Source organism: Bicyclus anynana, chromosome 4 (genome assembly GCF_947172395.1).
Source record: "Bicyclus anynana chromosome 4, ilBicAnyn1.1, whole genome shotgun sequence".
In the NCBI taxonomy this organism is placed as follows: domain Eukaryota; kingdom Metazoa; phylum Arthropoda; class Insecta; order Lepidoptera; family Nymphalidae; genus Bicyclus; species Bicyclus anynana.
In genome coordinates, this window is record NC_069086.1 from 18,940,471 (window position 1) to 18,960,772 (window position 20,302).

The 20,302-nt window shown below is 43.8% G+C and overlaps 1 protein-coding gene across 4 annotated transcripts in view; it reads right to left on the minus strand.

The window, feature by feature from the left end:
* Positions 1-1,518: 1,518 nt before the first annotated feature.
* Positions 1,519-20,302, minus strand: part of LOC112049178 (uncharacterized) — a 34,617-nt gene continuing 15,833 nt past the window's right edge. For 3 of the 4 annotated variants that reach the window (XM_052881408.1, XM_052881407.1, XM_052881406.1), the window contains 9 exons: positions 19,578-19,708; positions 19,327-19,411; positions 18,989-19,093; positions 18,701-18,793; positions 17,090-17,347; positions 16,470-17,005; positions 16,280-16,363; positions 15,681-15,932; positions 11,250-14,905 (listed from right to left, as the gene is read on the minus strand). In XM_052881408.1, coding sequence (XP_052737368.1) covers positions 13,862-14,905; positions 15,681-15,932; positions 16,280-16,363; positions 16,470-17,005; positions 17,090-17,347; positions 18,701-18,793; positions 18,989-19,093; positions 19,327-19,411; positions 19,578-19,708 — 2,588 coding nt within the window. In that variant the 3' untranslated portion in view covers positions 11,250-13,861. Of the gene's footprint in view, positions 5,204-6,034; positions 6,169-6,950; positions 7,049-7,361; positions 7,469-9,180; positions 9,355-10,555; positions 10,661-11,249; positions 14,906-15,680; positions 15,933-16,279; positions 16,364-16,469; positions 17,006-17,089; positions 17,348-18,700; positions 18,794-18,988; positions 19,094-19,326; positions 19,412-19,577; positions 19,709-20,302 lie in introns of those variants that run through there. The other variant, XM_024086974.2, reaches the window with a different exon arrangement.

Sequence of the window (20,302 nt, forward strand, 5' to 3'; positions counted from 1 at the left end):
TACGAGGCCAATCCAGTTGCAGCGAGGAGTGCGTCAGGGAGATGTGATCTCTCCGAAGCTATTTACCGCCGCACTGGAAGACGTCTTTAAGCTTCTGGACTGGAGCGGACTTGGCATCAATATCAATGGCGAGTACATCACTCAACTGCGGTTCGCGGATGATGTAGTCATCATGGCACAGACTCTGGATGACCTTAGTACCATGCTCAATGACCTCAGCAGCGTTTCTCAACAGGTGGGCCTGAAAATGAACATGGGCAAAACAAAAATAATGTGTAATGCTCATGTATCGCTCCACCCAGTTATAGTTGAGAACGCTGCACTCGAAATTGTAGACGAATACATATACCTAGGACATATGATCCAGTTAGGTAGGTCCAATTTCGAGAAAGAGGTGAACCGTCGAATCCAACTCGGCTGGGCTGCATTCGGGAAGCTTCGCGACATCTTTTCGTCCGAAATTCCTCAGTGCCTGAAGACAAAAGTCTTCGAACAGTGCGTGTTGCCAGTGATGACCTATGGTTCCGAGACTTGGTCGCTAACTATGGGCCTCATAAGAAGGCTTAGAGTCACACAGCGGGCGATGGAACGAGCTATGTTAGGAGTATCTCTGCGTGATCGAATCAGAAATGAGGAGATCCGCAGAAGAACCAAAGTCACCGACATAGCTCAACGAGTTGCGAAGCTGAAGTGGCAATGGGCGGGGCACATAGTTCGAAGAGCCGATGGACGTTGGGGTCCCAAAGTGCTGGAATGGCGACCCCGCACTAGTAAGCGCAGTGTTGGCCGACCCCCCACCAGGTGGACTGACGACATCAAGCGAGTCGCAGGGATTCGCTGGATGCAGGCGGCTCAGTATCGTGATGTTTGGAAGTCCCTACAAAAGGCCTATGTCCTGCAGTGGACGTCCATCGGCTGATATGATGATACGAGTATACACTCGTATACTTACTATATTTAAATGAAGTACCTTTGGACGGTTCACGGCAATCCTAATTATAGGTTAATGAGGTATTTTTGAAACTGCCCAATTGGCCTTGTCCTTAGCTAATATGGCTACCGTTGATGAGGTTCTGGGGGCAAGTCTTATCAGCCAAAGAAAAAAGTAGCCTATTTGAATTTTCTCTCAAGTAAAATCTCAATATCAGGCTGTCCAACAAAAAAGTATTAAGATTTTTCATTGAATCTCTGTAACCTGGGCTTGATCTTAATATAATAAGCCTCAGATCATACAATTGGTCTGACTTATAATCAATAGGTTACTTTGAACATCCTTAAACACTACTTACATAATTCAAAAATTGCTAAAATCGTATTGTAAGTCGTTCTGTTTGGCGTAACTTTAGTAGGATACAATGGAATGACGACGAATGCAAGCAACACGTCAATAACCTCTGTATAATATTTGTTTAATGCTACATAAGCCGAAAATTATATAAGCAGGGCAAACTCTTCTACCATTAATACCAATAGGCACATAAACTCTTGAATAGGATAAAAAATAAAACATCGAGCACGTAAGCATTAACATAAACAATTTATTAATTTAAATAATTTCCCATTAGATGAATCATTATAATACATTTCGGAATACATCGAGTAGTGGATCGACTAATATACAGACACCGGCTTCACCGGCGCTACTTTATACAAGCGAGTGAGTCGACTGCGCCGCAGGTGAGCTTTATCCTAATCAAATCTATACAACCTTTAGATAACTCCCTCTTTACATATGTATACAAAACGCCGCACCTCTGTACACTATCTATACCTTAGTTATCTATACATGGAAAATTAAATTATGATCATGTCAGTCGAGCTGCGCTCCGGCCACACCATCGCGGAAGATTGGCGTAACTTTGTGACGAAGGGAGCCCGTTCAGTCAAACTTTTCGACAAAGCAATATTTGACAAACACTTTACACAAAGTCGCAGACGACCAAATTGTTTAACAAACACTACGATTGATTTGACGAAAAGTTTGATCAGTAACGCTCACCTAAAGAATGCATACGATGTCACCTGTTATTTCTTATTCATTATTTATTTCGTATTACATTTTAAATCGGTACCTACTCGTAAAATTAATAAGCTTGTTTTGTCCAAAAATAAAATTAGCGAATGGCAGCGGTTTTCAGTAGTAAATAATGCTTAAAGTCAATACTCAAAACTTTGCATTCAGAACATAATGACAAACAAATTGATTAACACATTTCAATTTTATTTAAATAAATCCCATCAATTTGTTTGGTATGATTTTTCTATATTGCAGGCAGAGTTTTAACATAAAAGTATGCGGTAAATCGTTGACGTCATTCGCAATCCTAGCACTATTTGCTTGTTGCGGCGCGCAGCTCGCTCGCGGTCGCATCGCGTGCCAGCTCATGAGTTCACTGCGACTCGCGACTTCGCGACGCGACAGTAGTGTGAATAGTGCGACTCGCGACGCGACAATAGTGTGAATACGCGCCAAAATAATACAGTGAAAAACGAAGGCCTAAAAACATGACTACCAATTTTATTGTCTATGCTTTATTCTTCCGGTATACTATCATTAACATTACAATCTATTGCACCTTTAATTTGTAAAATAATAGGACAATTTGGAATTGAAAATTAAAAACATAACACACTTTACACTATAAATTATTTTAACTATCATCAAATAAATGTATATTATAATAATAATTATAACGCTATCAACAAAATAAATATAATACCAATTTCTGGACAAAAAATATAATTCGTTTTTAAAACATTACATTAAATCAATATTCTAGAATTGGTCAGTATCGGCCGCTTTTCGGCCGGCGTAATTTTATTGCGGATTTCTATTTTCTGTATAATTTCGTCAGGATATTATTTGAATGTCAAAATTATTGCGCACGGTAATGCGATGAAGTTAAAACCAACAACAAATATAATAGACAAATAAAAGAAAATGAAAAATACTTAGAAATAATAAAAGGTGAGCAAAATTCACTAAGATGAATTATGTCCCTAAATAGTTAAAATTAAAAAGTCGAGCTAGCTGAAGTGTTCACTAGGTCCCTGGTGTAAATCGCGCCGACCCCCGACCCCACGTCTCACTTTAAAAATGAGGCACTCATTTTACTGTTAAAACAAATTATCATTCGCAAGAATTGTGATTCGTGGTGTCCACCAATCAAATTCACGTGATAATTCAACTGTACACACTCTTGGGTTACATTTGAAAAGGGCTTGGGACATGCATATTGAGGCATCAGATACAGAATATAGTCAATTTTTGAAATCTATACTTCTATACTAATATTATAAAGAGGTAAAGTTTGTAAGTTTGTAAGTTTGTAAGTTTGTAAGTTTGTAACAATTTTTTGAAATGGGGTAATCTTCGGAACTACTGGACCGATTTTAAAAATTCTTTCACCAGTAGAATGCTACATTATCGGGGAGTGCTATAGGCTATATTTTATGTTTCTATCATATATAACTACTGAGATATCGCGGGTTTACTCTTACAGGTCAGACCGAAAAACTTACTTTTTCGCATGCGCTGCCTCAACCATTGCGTATAACTGAAATAAATGTATGGAGGCTTTTTGAACCTTTAAAAGTTCTACAAAAAAGTCCGCGACACCATATATCTATCTTTTATATTTTAGCAGATATAGTACTTTTAGTACTTTAATAAATTATTTAAATTTTAAATTAAGGTTTACGTCATTATTTACACAACTAAACTTAAATCCTTATCAAAATAAATTATTTAATAATCACAAGGATATTATAGAGATAAGATTTGCCTTTTACAGTATGTTAATTAGTTATATAGTTTCGGAGATAAAACAAAATTTCTGAAAGTCGCAGAAATGCCGCTATGTGACGCCCCGCGGTTTCAATTACGTGGTTCCCGTTCCCGTATGAATATGAGGACCAAACATAGCCTATGACACTCGCAAATAATGTAGCTTTCTATTGGTAAAAGAATTTTCCAAATCAGTCCAGTAGATCCAGAGATTACCCCCGACAACCTCACAAACTTTACCTCTTTATAGTATTAGCATAGAAGTCGCTTGGGAAATTATAGTCTTTTGGTCATTGCACCACGCACAAAACGCTGGACCAATTTTGCTGAGGGTAGGGATAGGACAGAGGTAGGGAAGGGGTAGGATAGAGGTAGGGTAGGGGTAATTTAGGGAAAGTGTAGGGTAGGGTAGGGTAGGGTAGGGTAGGGTACGGATAAGGTAGGGGTAGTGTAGGGTAGGGGCAAGGTAGAGGTAGGGGAAGGATATGGAACGTCTAGGGTAGGGGAGGAGTAGGATAGGGGTAGGGTAGGGGTAGGGTACGGGTAGGGTAGGGTTAGGGTAGGGATAAGGTAGGGGTAGGGAAGGGGTAGATTAGGGGTAGGGTAGGATAGGGTATGGATAGGTTACGGGCAGGGTTAGGGTAGGGTAAGGTGGGGGGGAGGGAAGGGTTAGCGTTAGCGGTAGGGTAGGAGTAAGGTAGGGGTAGGGTAGGGTAGGGTAGGGTTGGGTAGGTTTACGAGTAGGGTAAGGTAGAGGTAGAGAAGTTTACATCAATTTTTACGCGGACGAAGTCGCGGGCGTCCGCTAGTGTGTATATAAATGAATCCTGTGCCTTTGAAGAATACAAATCAGTTTTATAGGATACTCTCTAATAATTACGTTTGAAAAAGCAAAATTTGAAACATTATTAGATACATTATTTGTGATACCATTATGCCAATATTTGTGCCAAATTACCCAAACCCTTTGCAAAATTAAAGGAATGTGACAGAGCAGTAAATTTCCCCGGCCAAACTGGTGGCACGTCGTTAGCCGTTAAGTCATTGTTGTGCTGACAACCCACAGGGTCCCACAACTTGTGGGAGTGCGAAAACACCAGATATCGTCATGGACCAAATTAAAAAGATACTTCTTTACTTCTGCTCTTCTATAAGCAGTGTGAAGAATAGCTTAAAAGCAATTATTAAGAAATGTACATATATAGAATAGTATTAGCATAGGGAGTTCTTGTTATAAATGTATTCAAGTTGTGGGACCACCGTACTATTTCGTGCGTCAAGTTACGTCCAGCTCGACGGGGAAATGGCCCTATCATGATGTACGTGCTGCATCGTATCAACAACTCTGTGGCTTCAGTTGGCGCCGCGGTACTCGTCGTCGAGAGGCGCCATCTGCGTGGGATCGTAGATGCTTCCCTGGAATGTTGAAATACTTGCTCAATATTAACACTAACAATTACTATCATATTCATCATTATCAGCCTATTTGAATCTATTGACGCATTACAGAACCAGGCCTATTTTAAATAGGTAAAGGGGATTCCATTACGGCTCCCCAATTCGTGTTGGCTCGCTGAGGATAATGTTTGATGTTGTGATGAGCACTATGAGAATGACCAGACTCAGTCGCTTAACATGGTCGCGTAACAAGGCACGGGATTCAATTACTTGGAAGAACAGCTTTCAAGATTACATTAAACGATCCAGGACATCATTGACAATGACGTTGATAGCTTGTTTTAACTTGACCACATCTATATATATAAAAGAAAGTCGTGTTAGTTACTCCACTTATAACTCAAGAACGGCTGAACCGATTTAGCTGAAAATTGGTAGGGAGGTAATTTAGAGCCAGGAGAATTACATAGGATACTTTTTTTTGTAGAGTAGGGTAGGTAGGGTAGAGGTAGTTGAAAGTTTACATCGAGTTTCACGCAGACGAAGTCGCGGGCGTCCGCTAGTTTATTATAATTTTAGTTCAGAATACGTATTATCGTTACCTGTCAATGTCCATTGAGGACGTTGTCCGGCTCCTGCGCGCGTGGAAATAAAGCCATATTGTATCACACATGTTGTCACGGATATACGGACTGATAGTAGACATCGAGGCACTCACACATGCCTGATCTTGGAGTGCACATTAGTTCAAACGCCCGCTCCAAGATGTAGATAGTTTCTTTATTTAAGGCACAATAATCTTCTGGTAGGTAAGGGCCTGCGAGTGGGTGTACGTGGGGGTTGGTGTACCTGGTCGGGCAGCGGCGCGGGGATGAAGTAGCTGGGCGCGGCGGCGGGCGCGGGCGGCGCGGGCGGCGCGGGCGCTGCGTGTGCGCGCGCGGCCCCGCCCGGGTTGAACACGTCCACGTACGACTTCTTTATGTCTGAAAGTTCATTCATTTAGGTACAACAACAACAATGTATGTACAGACCTACGATGCCCGACACGACATATGTGAATAATATTGCTCTCTTTCGTCCTACCGCAACGCAACAAATTAAAGTTTTTTTTAATTTACTATAGTTAACGTCGAAATAACCATCAAAGTAAACGGAATAGAAAAATACTTGGTTTACGATCGAAATGAAATGTGAAGCTATTCCAACTTTCAACTGGTCGTACAGTGACGCCGTACGTCAACTCAAGTCATAGAGCAATTAGATATGGAGATGCATCGCACCCAAATTCAGAAAATATTAACACCAATAAATACATGTATTATGTATAATTTTTACACAGACTAAACACATCGTTTAGACTATCCACAGAATATCTACAAAGAATATTCAATTACTTGATCGATGTTTAGTTGGTCTGTCACAAGAACCAATTCTTTTTAGATATTGGTTTATTTACAAATTTGATATAATTAAGATAATAATACTTACAAATGAAACGTAACTAATAACTTCATATTTTAGTAAACTAGTAGTTGTTAAAGACGTTTTTTATGCAATGCAACTACAGAAATCGGCATTTTTAGGGAGCTCTTTACATGACGAAAACAATTACAATAATGAAGCATTGATTCTTCATTGAAACAGTCTTTATAAACACGTTAGATCGTGATCATATATTTTTGACAGAGGAGAAACGTCTAGCGAGGCAGGTCCTAAGGTAATTGTTCTGAGACTCAAATGCAGTAACAGTAATAACTGTACTCACGTCGTCCCTTCTGCATCTTGAACATGTTGGAGGGCGGCGCACCCGGCGCTCCCGCCGCGCCCGGCGCCCCCGGGGACTGCAGCGGCGTGGACGTGCTCCTGCAAATTCATTCAATCCATGGCGAATTCTGTCATGTCTGTTCGAATTACTTATTCTATCAAAGTCGTTATGATCCCGCGAATTGTATTTCTATGTATGCACTAGCAGACGCAAAGCGGTTCCACCCGCGTTGTTCCCGTTTCCGTAGAAATACAGGTATAAAATATAGCCTAAAACACCCGGGGATAGTGTAGCTTCCCCGACAGTGAAAGAATTTTTTTAAATCGGTTCAGTAGTTTTGGAGCCTATTCAATGCAAACAAACAATCAAATCTTTCCTCTTTATAATATTAGAAATGGCGTGGCGTCTCACATGGCGGGCATCAGCGGCATGGTGGGCGGCGGCGCCAGCGCGGCGGGCGCCTCGCCCTCGGCGGCGTTGGTGTCGCGCCACCGCTTGTGCTCCTCGTCCCACACGATCTGCGAGCGCAGGGCATGCACAATATTGTTAAATTAAGTATTTATGAAATTATATACAAATTAAAACAAATAAAATATATTGCATTGCATTGCACAACCGAATTTTTAAAGAATATTTGTCATATCTTTTTAAATATGACCAATATTCCCATTCCCTTCCAACTAGTCGGGAAAGACTGTATTACGAGTGGGTACGACAATAGACCAACGGGGCGGGGATCGAACCACCACCCCTCAGTGATGAGGTACCTACCGCTCTTACCGTTGAGCTATTGAGGCTCTATTTCTATCTATTTGGCTTTAGCTTAAGTGTACCATAAGTTATTATTCATTTTAATTATTATAGCGAATACATTAATTAAAATAATTGGAAATAATAAATGGATGTGTGTAGAGTATAATTGTGTACGAAAATATTTTTCAATTTTATAAATAACCATAAAAGTACAAAAAAATACTGTCTCAAATATTTTTTTAGTTTCCACATTTAGATTTTTTGTTCATTAAAATAAAAATTAGCTGTATTTATTTTGATTGAAATAATAGGATAGCAAATATGTTCTACTTTGGGATAAGTAAATGAAACACAAATATACAAACCAGTTTTATTAAAATAAATATACGAATATGTGATACATAATACACACAAATAATGAATAATTATCATAAATATACTACATATACATATAAATATAATAAATTATAGAATATTATTGATTTGTTCTGGAAATAAATTTATTTAAAAGTAACTTTAACTATTATCTACTAATTTTACCTTTAGTAATTGTTTTAGTAAATATCAGTTTATATTTATTTATTTACTAAAACAATATGATGCCTTTATAAACTGACAGTAATTATGAATTGTCTTTTTCATTTCAAACTGACTAGAACAATTATCACAACAGTGACGCGGGGCTTTAACAATCCCACAAGCTAGTCTTACACTAGAACAAATAAGTACGGAGGAGAATACAAGTAGCTTGAACAGAATAAATGACTGTGCTATATAGTAATAATCTTAATTACTTAAAAATGAGCAGATGAATATTTTTTTTTTTCTCTTTTACGAAAATACAAACGAAAGAGCCACTAATTTAAAGATAAGTAAATTGGTACTAAAATGTTTGTTATAATATTCTACATAGGATGTAATTTTTTTTGGATTCTAATGTGGGAACATTGAAATAAATGAAAATGCCAAAATTTCTAATTTTAAATTTTATAAAATTTTGATAATTTTTTTTTCAAACAGTCACCATATTTTTGTTTCCGATTAACCATCACCAGTGTACCACATCTATTTCGTCGCGGAATTACTTGAAGTACTTCGTGTTCAAATTTCAGATTTAAATATTTAAAACGTCCTGAGATATCATGAGTTAAAGTCAAAAGTCTAAAAAATAAAAAAATTAAAAATGTTGTGTGAGAAATAATGAAAAAGCGAAGGAGTCCCAGAATATAGAAGAAATAGAGCTACATCGTATTTAATTTATATTGCTGTATTGCATCTACAAAATTAAAAAAATATATACATAGCTCCATTTCTCCTTTTCCCTCATGTAAATGTGTGTGTGAAATGATACGAGTAAAGCTGGATTCTTGTAAAATGTTCGAGTATTTAACTATCTCCGCTACATGAGGGTAGGCAGGCGCATGGAGGAGATGGGGCGGGTGGGGCGGGTGGGGCGCGCGGGCGACGGGGCACTCACGGCGGGGTTGGTGTCGTCGGGCAGGATCATCTGGTTGGGCGCGCGCAGCGACAGCTTGGTGAACAGGCCGCCGAGCCAGCCGCCGCCCTTGGCGCGCTTGTCCGCGCCCTTCGCGTCGCCCTTGCTGAGCTGCTGGCCGCTCGCCGACGGCGTGTCCGTCTCCCGGTCTGTTTGCTGTTCGTTGTAAAAAGTATACTTTCATTGTTGCTAGTGAAATTTCAGATCTTTCTATTAAGAGATAATCTGACAGTGACACCTAAATTTCAAAGTACATACTTCAATAACTATTCTTGAAATTTCATAAGCTCGTCCTCCCCGCCGCCCAACATGGGAGGCTTGGCGGGCGCCGTGCCCGGCATGGTGATGATGGTGGGCGGAGCCATCTCGCCACCCAGTGTGTGCATAGTGATACAAGAGACTCACGTCAGCGGAGGGCGGCCGCTCGTCCTCCCCGCCGCCGAACATGGGAGGCTTGGCGGGCGCCGTGCCCGGCATGGTGATGATGGTGGGCGGAGCCATCTCGCCACCCAGTGTGTGCATAGTGATACAAGAGACTCACGTCAGCGGAGGGCGGCCGCTCGTCCTCCCCGCCGCCGAACATGGGAGGCTTGGCGGGCGCCGTGCCCGGCATGGTGATGATGGTGGGCGGAGCCATCTCGCCACCCAGTGTGTGCATAGTGATACAAGAGACTCACGTCAGCGGAGGGCGGCCGCTCGTCCTCCCCGCCGCCGAACATGGGAGGCTTGGCGGGCGCCGTGCCCGGCATGGTGATGGTGGTGGGCGGAGCCATCTCGCCACCCAGTGTGTGCATAGTGATACAAGAGACTCACGTCAGCGGAGGGCGGCCGCTCGTCCTCCCCGCCGCCGAACATGGGAGGCTTGGCGGGCGCCGTGCCCGGCATGGTGATGATGGTGGGCGGAGCCATCTCGCCACCCAGTGTGTGCATAGTGATACAAGAGACTCACGTCAGCGGAGGGCGGCCGCTCGTCCTCCCCGCCGCCGAACATGGGAGGCTTGGCGGGCGCCGTGCCCGGCATGGTGATAGTGGTGGGCGGAGCCTCCTCGCCACCCAGTGTGTGCATAGTGATACAAGAGACTCACGTCAGCGGAGGGCGGCCGCTCGTCCTCCCCGCCGCCGAACATGGGAGGCTTGGCGGGCGCCGTGCCCGGCATGGTGATGGTGGTGGGCGGAGCCTCCTCGCCACCCAGTGTGTGCATAGTGATACAAGAGACTCACGTCAGCGGAGGGCGGCCGCTCGTCCTCCCCGCCGCCGAACATGGGAGGCTTGGCGGGCGCCGTGCCCGGCATGGTGATGGTGGTGGGCGGAGCCTCCTCGCCACCCAGTGTGTGCATAGTGATACAAGAGACTCACGTCAGCGGAGGGCGGTCGCTCGTCCTCCCCGCCGCCGAACATGGGAGGCTTGGTGGGCGCCGTGCCCGGCATGGTGATGGTGGGCCGCGAATCCTCCTCGCCGCCCTGTGTGACCATGCACATTGCTTGTGTGTTAATAATTTTATTAGTTTACTTTTAGCTCTTTTGGAATAGTCTGTCTGTGAGTGTATTATCGTTTGAGACGACACATTCTACAAAGCTAGCAAAAATTAAGATATCCAGGTATTTTGAATTTAAAAGTTTTTTTTTTAATATTTTAGATCGATAACAATGCAATCGACTTCGTCGTTAGTAGAGCTTGCTTTAAGCAAATTGCTTGATTTTTAAGTAAGCTTGAATTTAACTCGTTTCACCAACTAGTACTAGATTCTAGTTTTGAGTGAAAATTAACATTTTTGTATGAAAATGTCTATATGGGTAATTATTATTGTTGTGATTTTAAGAAAATGAAAATAATCTTTTTCCATAATAGATATTATCAAATACATATAGTAAAGAATCACTCTGAGTTCTCGATACCAATATTATTGTGATCTAACTTGGAAGAAATCACCAAGATTTCATTTTGTAAAATGACATTGTGACGTTAATGATTATTTATTATTAGCTTGACTAAATTTGACGTTAATTATCAGAAAATTAGGTTAAGTGTGTAAAAATGAAAACATCGATATCTGTTAATAAATTAATTTAATACCAACACAATACAATACACAATTAGTATTAGGTGCAAATCATAACACTAAACAAATTTCTACTTGTACAAGGTGTCGCCTAACAATAACGAAATTACATAAGCAATAAATAATTTGAAATATACAAAAAATTGTAAAATAATTTCAGATTCATAATAAATATATCACAGGATTACAAAATAAGTGAAATTCGTTAATTTCCGATTTTCATAAAGATTACAAAAAAAAAGTATATTAGTAAAGAAATAGCAGTAAGATTGCATGGACCAAAATTTACTAAAAGATTAGGTGATGGGTATTTAATAATAATAATAATAATAAAATGTTTTATTTAGCTGATTACAACACAAACATACAATATGAAATAAATAAAAAAAAAAACAATGAAAAAAATTAACACATGATTAAAGTAAGACACAAGTTTACAAAATAGTGACTGCACACCTTGGGTAGTGGCTCTGCAGAGCTTTGCTCCCTGGCGTGCGGTCTCTTCTTATATCTAGATTACACTTATGTTACAATTATTAAATCTACATTACTTACATTCATGTTAATCTATACAGATAATCATTAAGTTTCATCAGCTAAAAAGGTTACTGCCTCAGCATAATGCTGCAGTGTTTGCAACCGCAGCGCTGATTTTCAGGCGCAACCTTTGGTGGCGTCACGACACGATAGGATAACGGTTGGATACCAATTTGACTAAATTAAATAATATAATACAGTAACTTAAAATATATAACTGGATAGGAAATAGAACAAAAATAAATGAAAAGAAAGAAAATCAAAAGGAATAAATTGTAAACAACCAAATCCTAATTTCCATAAAAAAAAACATATACCTACTCTTTAACTTGCAGTAAATTAATTTTTTTTAGGTACATTTCATTAAAATTTTAAAGCTAAGCATAGCAGTAAGGATAACGAAATAGTCTCATTATTATGACATACATCCCCATTTTTTTATTGTAGTCACCGGTTTTTTTTTTTTTTTTTGTTTCGGCCTTTATTGTGATTTTTTTTGTTTTTCTAGGAAATATTTTTTTACTGTCTTTTTAAATGCAATGCTGGATTTAAGAGTACGTACCGGGGGAGGAATATCGTTCCATATCTTGCTAGCCGAAAACTTAAAAGAGCCCCGAAACGCGGCAGTTCTATGTTGCGCCATGGAGATTCGAGGCGCTCCTCCTCTTGCACCGCGTTCTAGACAGGTTAATTAATTTATATTAATTAACCTGTCTAGAATCAACAGTTGTTAAAATAGTAATTACATAAGATAGAATACGAGCTGCTTGTGACACACTACATGCGGCGCCCAAGCACACTAATGATAGAACATTTAACATATTAACATGTATAATATATATATAGTCTAGCAATAATTAATTGCAATAATTGCCGACATAAACTATGCATGGTTTGTCGATTTCATTGTCAAAATTAGAATGAATGTTACCTCATAAACATATAATGTTTAGTTTTGTTAAGTGTGTTAACACTGTGGGGTATCAATAAATGTATAGAGACTAGCAAAACCGCGCGGTTTCGCCCGCGTAGTTTCCGTTCCCGTGGGAATACGGAGATAAAGTATCACGTTACGTTGTCGAGCTTTCTGTGTGAAAGAGTTCAGTCCAATAATTTTTGAGTTTATTCATTATGTACAAAAATACAAATCTTTCCTCTGTATAATGTTAGTTTAGATAACGAGTTATTTCGAGAGTTCCAGATAACTGTAGTTTTCATAAGACATTTAATTATCTGATATACATGTAAAACGGAACGGAATTACGGATTAAAAAAATATGGCAGAGCCATTAAAATTTTAATAATAAGACGAGAAAATATGTACACCGTACACCATAGCGGATAACAGAAATGTATGGCGGTAATTCCGCTCCCAACTTGTAATGGTGCGGCCATAGGGAGCCGTCGCTCGCTCGGCGATAAGTGGTTCCTATACTTAAAGTGCTACCATGGCATTTCCAGGGCTATAATAAATAAAATTTATGTGGCTAGATCATACAAAAATTTTGCATTAAAAACACAATAAATTTATAGTACCCACATGTCATAGTAATTGTATCTTCTTTTAATGAATTGGCGAAAATTGTTTTCTGAATAGTCCCATATATTTGTAAAATAAAATATAAAAAAAAACTGGTGTTATTAATTCTGTCTATAACACATAATAAATAAGATTCAATCGCTTGTAAGCAACAAACTTCGCTGTGGTATTAGTTAGTATTTCGTAGTCGTTATTTGTCATAATTTAAAGTCTATTTTAAAACAGAGTGATGCCTACTAATATAATAATTATGTAGTTGTAAAATACAAATTCGTTTTTCACATTATAAAATATTATTCTATTATTCTATATAAGCTTATAATTTGTAATGCGTTAACTTTGTTATGGATTAAAACATTAGGGTTTGGGTTAGGGTTGAACGTCGGGACGCTTTACATAGAGAGCGGTGCAAACATCAAGTCACTCACCCGGCCTAGCTGTCGGTTAAATATTGCCCAAACCGCTAGCGGTGGGCATGCGCACAATAGGCTCGAGAGCTGCGAGGCCGGGTGGATATATACAAAGTTAGATAGAAACGGGTTCGTCAATGTCGAAAGTCTTGTGCGAGGTGACAAAATATCTCACGTCGTCGTCCTTGGGCAGCGCGTCCTCGTCCCCCCAGGGGTCCAGCGGCTCGTCTATGGCGAACGTGAGAACGCTTTTTTCCCTTTTCAAGCCGCCGATTCCTTTCAAAGCCAACATCGCCTCAAACTTCTCAACGCTCTGCTCTATGGTCTCCCGCAGCTTGCGGCGGTGCGCCTCGGGGTCGATTATCAGCTCGGTCGACGAGCCGGCGCCGCGATCGGCGCTCTCGGTTCTGGGTTTGGGAGTGTGTACGGATTCTCGCGACGGCGGGGGACTGGGCTCCGGTTTCCGTTCCGACGTCGCCTCGTCGGCGGGCGAGTCCCCGGGCCCGAGGGCACGAGTCGGCTCGTCTATGGGGTACGTACCCCCGAACACCAGGGGCCTGTTCGCCCGCTGCTGCGCGGCGGCGCGCGCCCACGACTCGACCGTGTCCCCCACCACGGTGCCGTAGCGGGAGGTGCAGCGTCTCCGCGGCACCAGGGCGTCGCCGCTCGGCGCGCCGGCCCGCACGCGGGAGCCGCAGGAGTCGCAGCTGCGGAGCGACTCGCGGTCACAGGAGCTTCGGAACCTCGCTCGCTGGATCAGAGGCGTGCCGCGCGCGACCGGGTGACGGTCAGGGGAGATATCTAGAAAGGGGTTATTTTCACGGCTGTTGTGGCGATTTTCGGGAAGGGTTGCAGAGTCGTGTACCTCCAAGTCGGTCTTCTGTGCGCGTATCGGCGACGGGACGGTTTGAGGGGCGGGCGCGGCGGGCCGGCGCTGCGAGTCGGGCGCCACCGCACAGGGCCTCCGGTCGGGTACCTCCGCGTCGGGTGTGGAGCGTTCGCGCCAGGTCTCCGTCCTCGGCAAGGCGGGAGGTGTGGCTCTCCTCGCTCGGTGCGGCGGCGCGGCGGGCGGCGGGGCGGGCGGCGGCGCGGGGCGCGGCGCGGCGAGGCGGCGGCGCAGGCCGGGCGGGGGCGCGGCGGCGCGCGGGGGCGGCGCGGGCTGCCCCCACAACACCGCGTTAGCACTCTTTGTACACACAACACCGCTACGTGCAACGGCACGGAAACTGACAAGGTTTCTAATGATTTGGATTCCTTTAGAAATATTTTACTGTTAAAGCTTTGAGCTAATCCAATGCAACAATGTGCTAGTTGACGCTTTTTTTTAGGTCTTAAAATGTTCATTGTCGTTTTATTAGTTTGTAAAAAAAATCTTATTTTTTGAGACTTGAATACTTCCAAATTTTAATTTTAAATTAAACCTTAGATTAAGCATCCGAAAACGCTGTCCGCCATGATTGTCTATACTGTGTCAATACGTCAAGCAAGATTTGTTTACTAGTTTTCGTCTTTCAAATTTTTATTAAAAAGACAAGATATTTATTGACTATATATCGAAATCGACTATATATCGATATACACTGAAAGTATAGCAATTATTATCTCTGTATTGAACGAAATTCCAGGAATACTGATAGTTAAAGCATGTAGAACGGTTTAAATTAAACAATCAGACATCTTCTAGTTTGATGTGTATATTGCGTTTACAACAAGTGTGTCGTCAGGAAACGGCCGACAGAGTTTTTGGCGTTTGGGGCGTTCGAAAATACGTAATTTAAAACTTAAGTTTGTAAAGTAATCTTTTAATACTTTTTATTAAAATTGATATATTTCTGACACTTACTCTAAGTGCTATAGAAAATTCATTTCATTTACATTAATTTTGATATCACCCAACTATACCTATGGGAACCCTGACAATGGTCGCCACTCACCTCTCTGTAGGCGTACTGCGAGTCGTGCTGCCAGTAGGGCTCGTAGTGCTGCTGCGGCTCGTCGTAGCCGGCGTAGTGCTGCTCGGGCTGGTACTCCGGCGCCTCGTAGGGCTGGTACGCGGGCGCGTCCTGCGGCGGCGGGTAGTGCGCGTAGTCGGCCGCGTCCGCCACGGGGTCCGCGTACTGCTGCGCCACCGGCTGCGGCGCCGCGTACTGCTGCTGCGGCGCCGCGTACTGCTGCTGCTGCACAGTCTGTGACACAACCATCGACTTTAATGATCGACAAATAATATTGTTACTGAGAACCTTATTACTAGAGACGTAGGGCTCATAATCGCTCGCCCATGTCGGGTTGTTGTTTTGGTTACCATTTTAGTCGTTCATCGTGTTGTGTTAATTACAATCATATCTGAAAGAACTGTTTGAAAATTCAGTTAAAATCTTCATGATTCATATGGCTTGAATGAATACATCACTAACTGATCAGAAGGTAGCACATAGTACGATGTTATTTTTCGCTTTTTAGTTTAGTAGAAATATTTTTGTTTTTGAAGCCATATTGATTCAATGGGAAGTCATAACAGTAGGGAGTGACTCACCTGTTCCGCCCAGCCGTACTGGTCTCCGGCGTCGCCGGTGGGCTGCGCCTCGTGCTGCGGCGTGCTCTGCTGCGATGCCTCGGCCTGGGGAACGTTCGCGTCTATGCTGTATTCGTTACGTTAGTACTATCTATACAGTGCACATAATGTGGACGCCTCAATAGTTCCACAGAGAAGACGCGGGGCACACCTCGAGGCGCTGCGCCAGCGCGTGCACGTCGCGCAGCCACTGCTGGTGGCGCGGCGACTCCTCGTCGGGCGCGTCGGGCGCGTCGTCCGCCGCGTCGTCCTGCAGCGCGGGGTCGCAGTACTTGAGGCGCTCGGCCAGGCGCGCCACGGCGGCCGCCAGCGCGGCGGAGTGGCGCGCCGGCTCGCGGGCCACGGCGCGCGCCGCCGCCTCCGCGTAGCCCAGCGCGCGCTCGGGCTGCCCGCAGTCCGCCAGCCGCGCGCCCAGCGCCAGCTTGTACGGCGCCAGCTCGGGCAGCGCGAAGTCCTGGCCCAGCGACAGCGCGTACTCGTAGATCTCGGTGGCGAAGATGGCGCGGTTGGTGGCGAGGCGCGGCAGCGAGTCGGCGCGCGGGTCGGCCAGCAGCAGCGCCAGGCGCGGCGCGGCGGCCGCGCGCGCGCGCTGCAGCGGCGCCAGCGGGTGCGGCGCGAACGGCACGCCGGCCGACAGGTAGCAGAACTGCGCCGACCACGGCAGCCCGCGTGCGCTCAGCGAGTCGCCTGCCACACACAAGTACGTCGCGTCACCCGGCGCTCGTGGTTCACGCCGAACGCGTGGCGAGAGCGCCGCTCGCTGGCACTCACCGAGCTGCGTGAGCGCGCGCGTGTCGTGGTCGGGGCGCGCGGATGGGTTGGCCAGCAGGATGGCGGCGTGCGGGCGCCAGTCGCGCCAGCGCGCGGCGGGCGGCGCGCGCAGGGCCAGCGCCGTGTACAGCGAGTGCAGCGGGTCGGCGGCGCACAGCGAGGCCACGAAGCGCGCGCTGACGGCGGCCCGCGCGCGCCGCTCGCCGTGCGCCGCCAGCGCCAGCGCGTGCGCCCACAGCCCGCGCCGCATGGCCCACTCTGAGCACAACGCACACATTACTCACTCATTTGCATAAGCAAATATTCTTTTTCGACTTCTAACATTGTGTTTGATAAAGTAATTATTGAAATAAATAGTAGATTGTAATACAAGGGGCTAAAAAGACCCATTATATAAGAGGTATTTTTAAATCGCCTAAATAGAAACCGAGTTTATAATGGGTTTAGCCCCACGTGTTACACTCTGCTTTTCACTACGATTGCGAGAAAATAAAATAGTTTAGTACAATATTCAATGATTTATTTTATCGAAAATTAAATGTACAAAGTTTACAATTTTGGATATTAAGGGAGATGCTTTTACCCGGCAACATAATTTCCGACTACTGTGAAGATGAATAATGATAATAGTTTAAAAAACTCCTTTTGAAAGTTAATCCATTCGTTGTTGTTTTCTCCACTTTACCTAGGTAGGTATTTAAGTAAATGCGTCTCGACTTTGATGGTAACAGATTGAAAATTTCATCCATCTCCAAATTAGGATCACCATTCTTACTAGATGAAGACAACAATAACAATTAATGTTGGACAATATATAAGTTACCGTCACAAATTTACAATAAATATCTTTAAAAAAATTAAGTGTGTATTATTCACGCCAATTGTTTTTTAAATTCTTGCTTTTTAATTTCATTTTTTTCACATGAGAAAAAGCAAAGGTATTAATTACACCGTAAAGGATGTCCCATGTCTTCAAATCTCGCTCTATTCGCAACTCAATAAAAATTAAATAAAAAAATAAACGCATTCCACAGACAAGAACGCTGCATTTCATTCCAATTTTAAGTTTTTTATATATTTTTCAAAACAAATAAGGCCCCGGCCTTACCTATAATGATTCCATTTTCGAATAAAACCTCCTCCGTTTTATAGTAGGCTAGTACTTGTCTAGTACTCGTAACAGACAAGAATTTAAAAAAACAAAATTACTTTAGCCCCTAGAGGCTAAAATGCTTGTTTAGCCCCGCTGTGGAGTGGTAATACGACAGTGTTTTTGAGCAATAGTAGTGAAAACTTGTTTACGCACGCTCGACTTGGGGAGTCAGCTGGTGCGTGGCAACGCGTTGCAAAAAGTGTAATCGAAATATCATACGTTCAGGTATAAAAGCGCCATCTGTCACTGCGACGCAACACGACCGAGCGCAGCGCCGAATCCGTTCAGTATTTACCGGCACAGTGGTGAACTAACTAGTAGGAGCTTGTGACGTGTGAGTCCGACACGAGAGGTGGCGCTCCACCGTTACGAATATTTCAGTTTCTCTTTCATGTATTATTTTATCGTTGTAAGTGTCAGTACAGTGTTGCTGTGTACAAGAGCACAGCGCGGCTCACCCAGCGCCTCCTGGCGGTTGCCGTAGATCAGCAGCTCCCGGAAGCGGTCCAGCGCCTGCCGCTCGTCCGGCTTCTCCTCCTCCTCCTCCACCACTGGACGAGCGACAGCAATCATGAAACAAAAATGAACAACTATTCATTATTAAGCTACTTAGGATTTTTTATTTTTGCAATATTTTATTGAAGTTTTTTTTCATACAATTAAATATTTTACAAGTAAACACTGTCGCCGACAGAGAATCAAGTATTTATTTTCAAAGAAAAATTGAGAGTACGACATATACTGACACGTGTCGTCGGGCAGCGGGCAGGGCAGCGGGGGGGAGCGCGCCTCCCGCTCGCCCGCCTCGCCCTCCGCCGCCCGCGCCGCCGGCTGCGGCGAGCCGCCACTCTCTGCAACACACACGAACACACTATAGGACATCACTTTTGTTGACAAAATCATTTCACCAACATTCATTCGCAACATTCTGACTACATCAAGTCAAGGTTATCACTATTAATTCCAACTCTTTCAATAAATCAAGTAAATTATTAATTATATGCAGAATTGGACGTCTATCGGCTGATGATAATCTACAAACGACCAGTAAGATAATACGATTGTGACAGAACAAAAGCTTCACCGTTGCTGGCGGCGGGCGCGCTGTCGTACTGGAACTCCTTCGCGTTCTTCATCAGCAGCTCCGCCAGGTCGGAGCCCACCACCACCTGCGAGCACAACACCATGTGTTACACATGTATTGCTAAAAATCTACCGGTGTTTATTAAAAATGTTTTCTTGTAAAAATTCAATTTTATGCCTTTCACAACCAATAATATTTTAGTTCCCCACGACGTCCCGGTGCGTTCCGCCCCCGCCCGATACAGCACTCACCCCGTTCTGCCGCAGCAGCAGCGCCAGCAGGTCCCACAGCAGCGCGTGGCCGGGCGCGTCCGGGCCGCCGCCGGCCGAGTCGCGCGCGCGCCGCTCGCAGTACTCCACCACGCTCTTCTTATGCGTCACTCCTATCGATAGACGAAACAATTTATTATTTTACTATTATAAAAATTCTATTTTAAAAACGTTTTCATATTGAAAATTCTTCTCAATGGTTGGAGCGAACAGCGGGCTGGCGGAACTAGTTTAGTACAGAGCCGCACGATCGGCGCGCAGCTCGCGGCCGCGTCGCCCGGCGCGCAGCTGGCGACAGTGCGTGAGCGGAGCGGGCACGACATCTCAATTTATGTTTTACTCGAGTCAGTGAATTTTATTACAAAAATAGACGTGAAAAATATGGAAAAGTTGAAACTGTAGCTTTGGACCATGAATTAGTAATACATACAGTGTGTTATAGGAAATACCGTCCGGCCCTTAAGGCTGGTTTTACAGTCACGCGTTTCGGCAGCGCCGTCGGAGCGCGCGCGCTCGGATATGTATTGGGGTATTAGTAGCGTTTCAAATTCGCGCGCTTGAGCAGCGCCGTTCGTTGAACGCGTCCTATTCGCGCGACGCGGTCGAAGCGCGCGCCGCTCGTGCGCTTCTACGGCCATTGTGCGTTTTAGTCTCACGCCGTTGAGACTTGCCGTTAGGTACTGTTGTGTACAAAATGAATCACATCG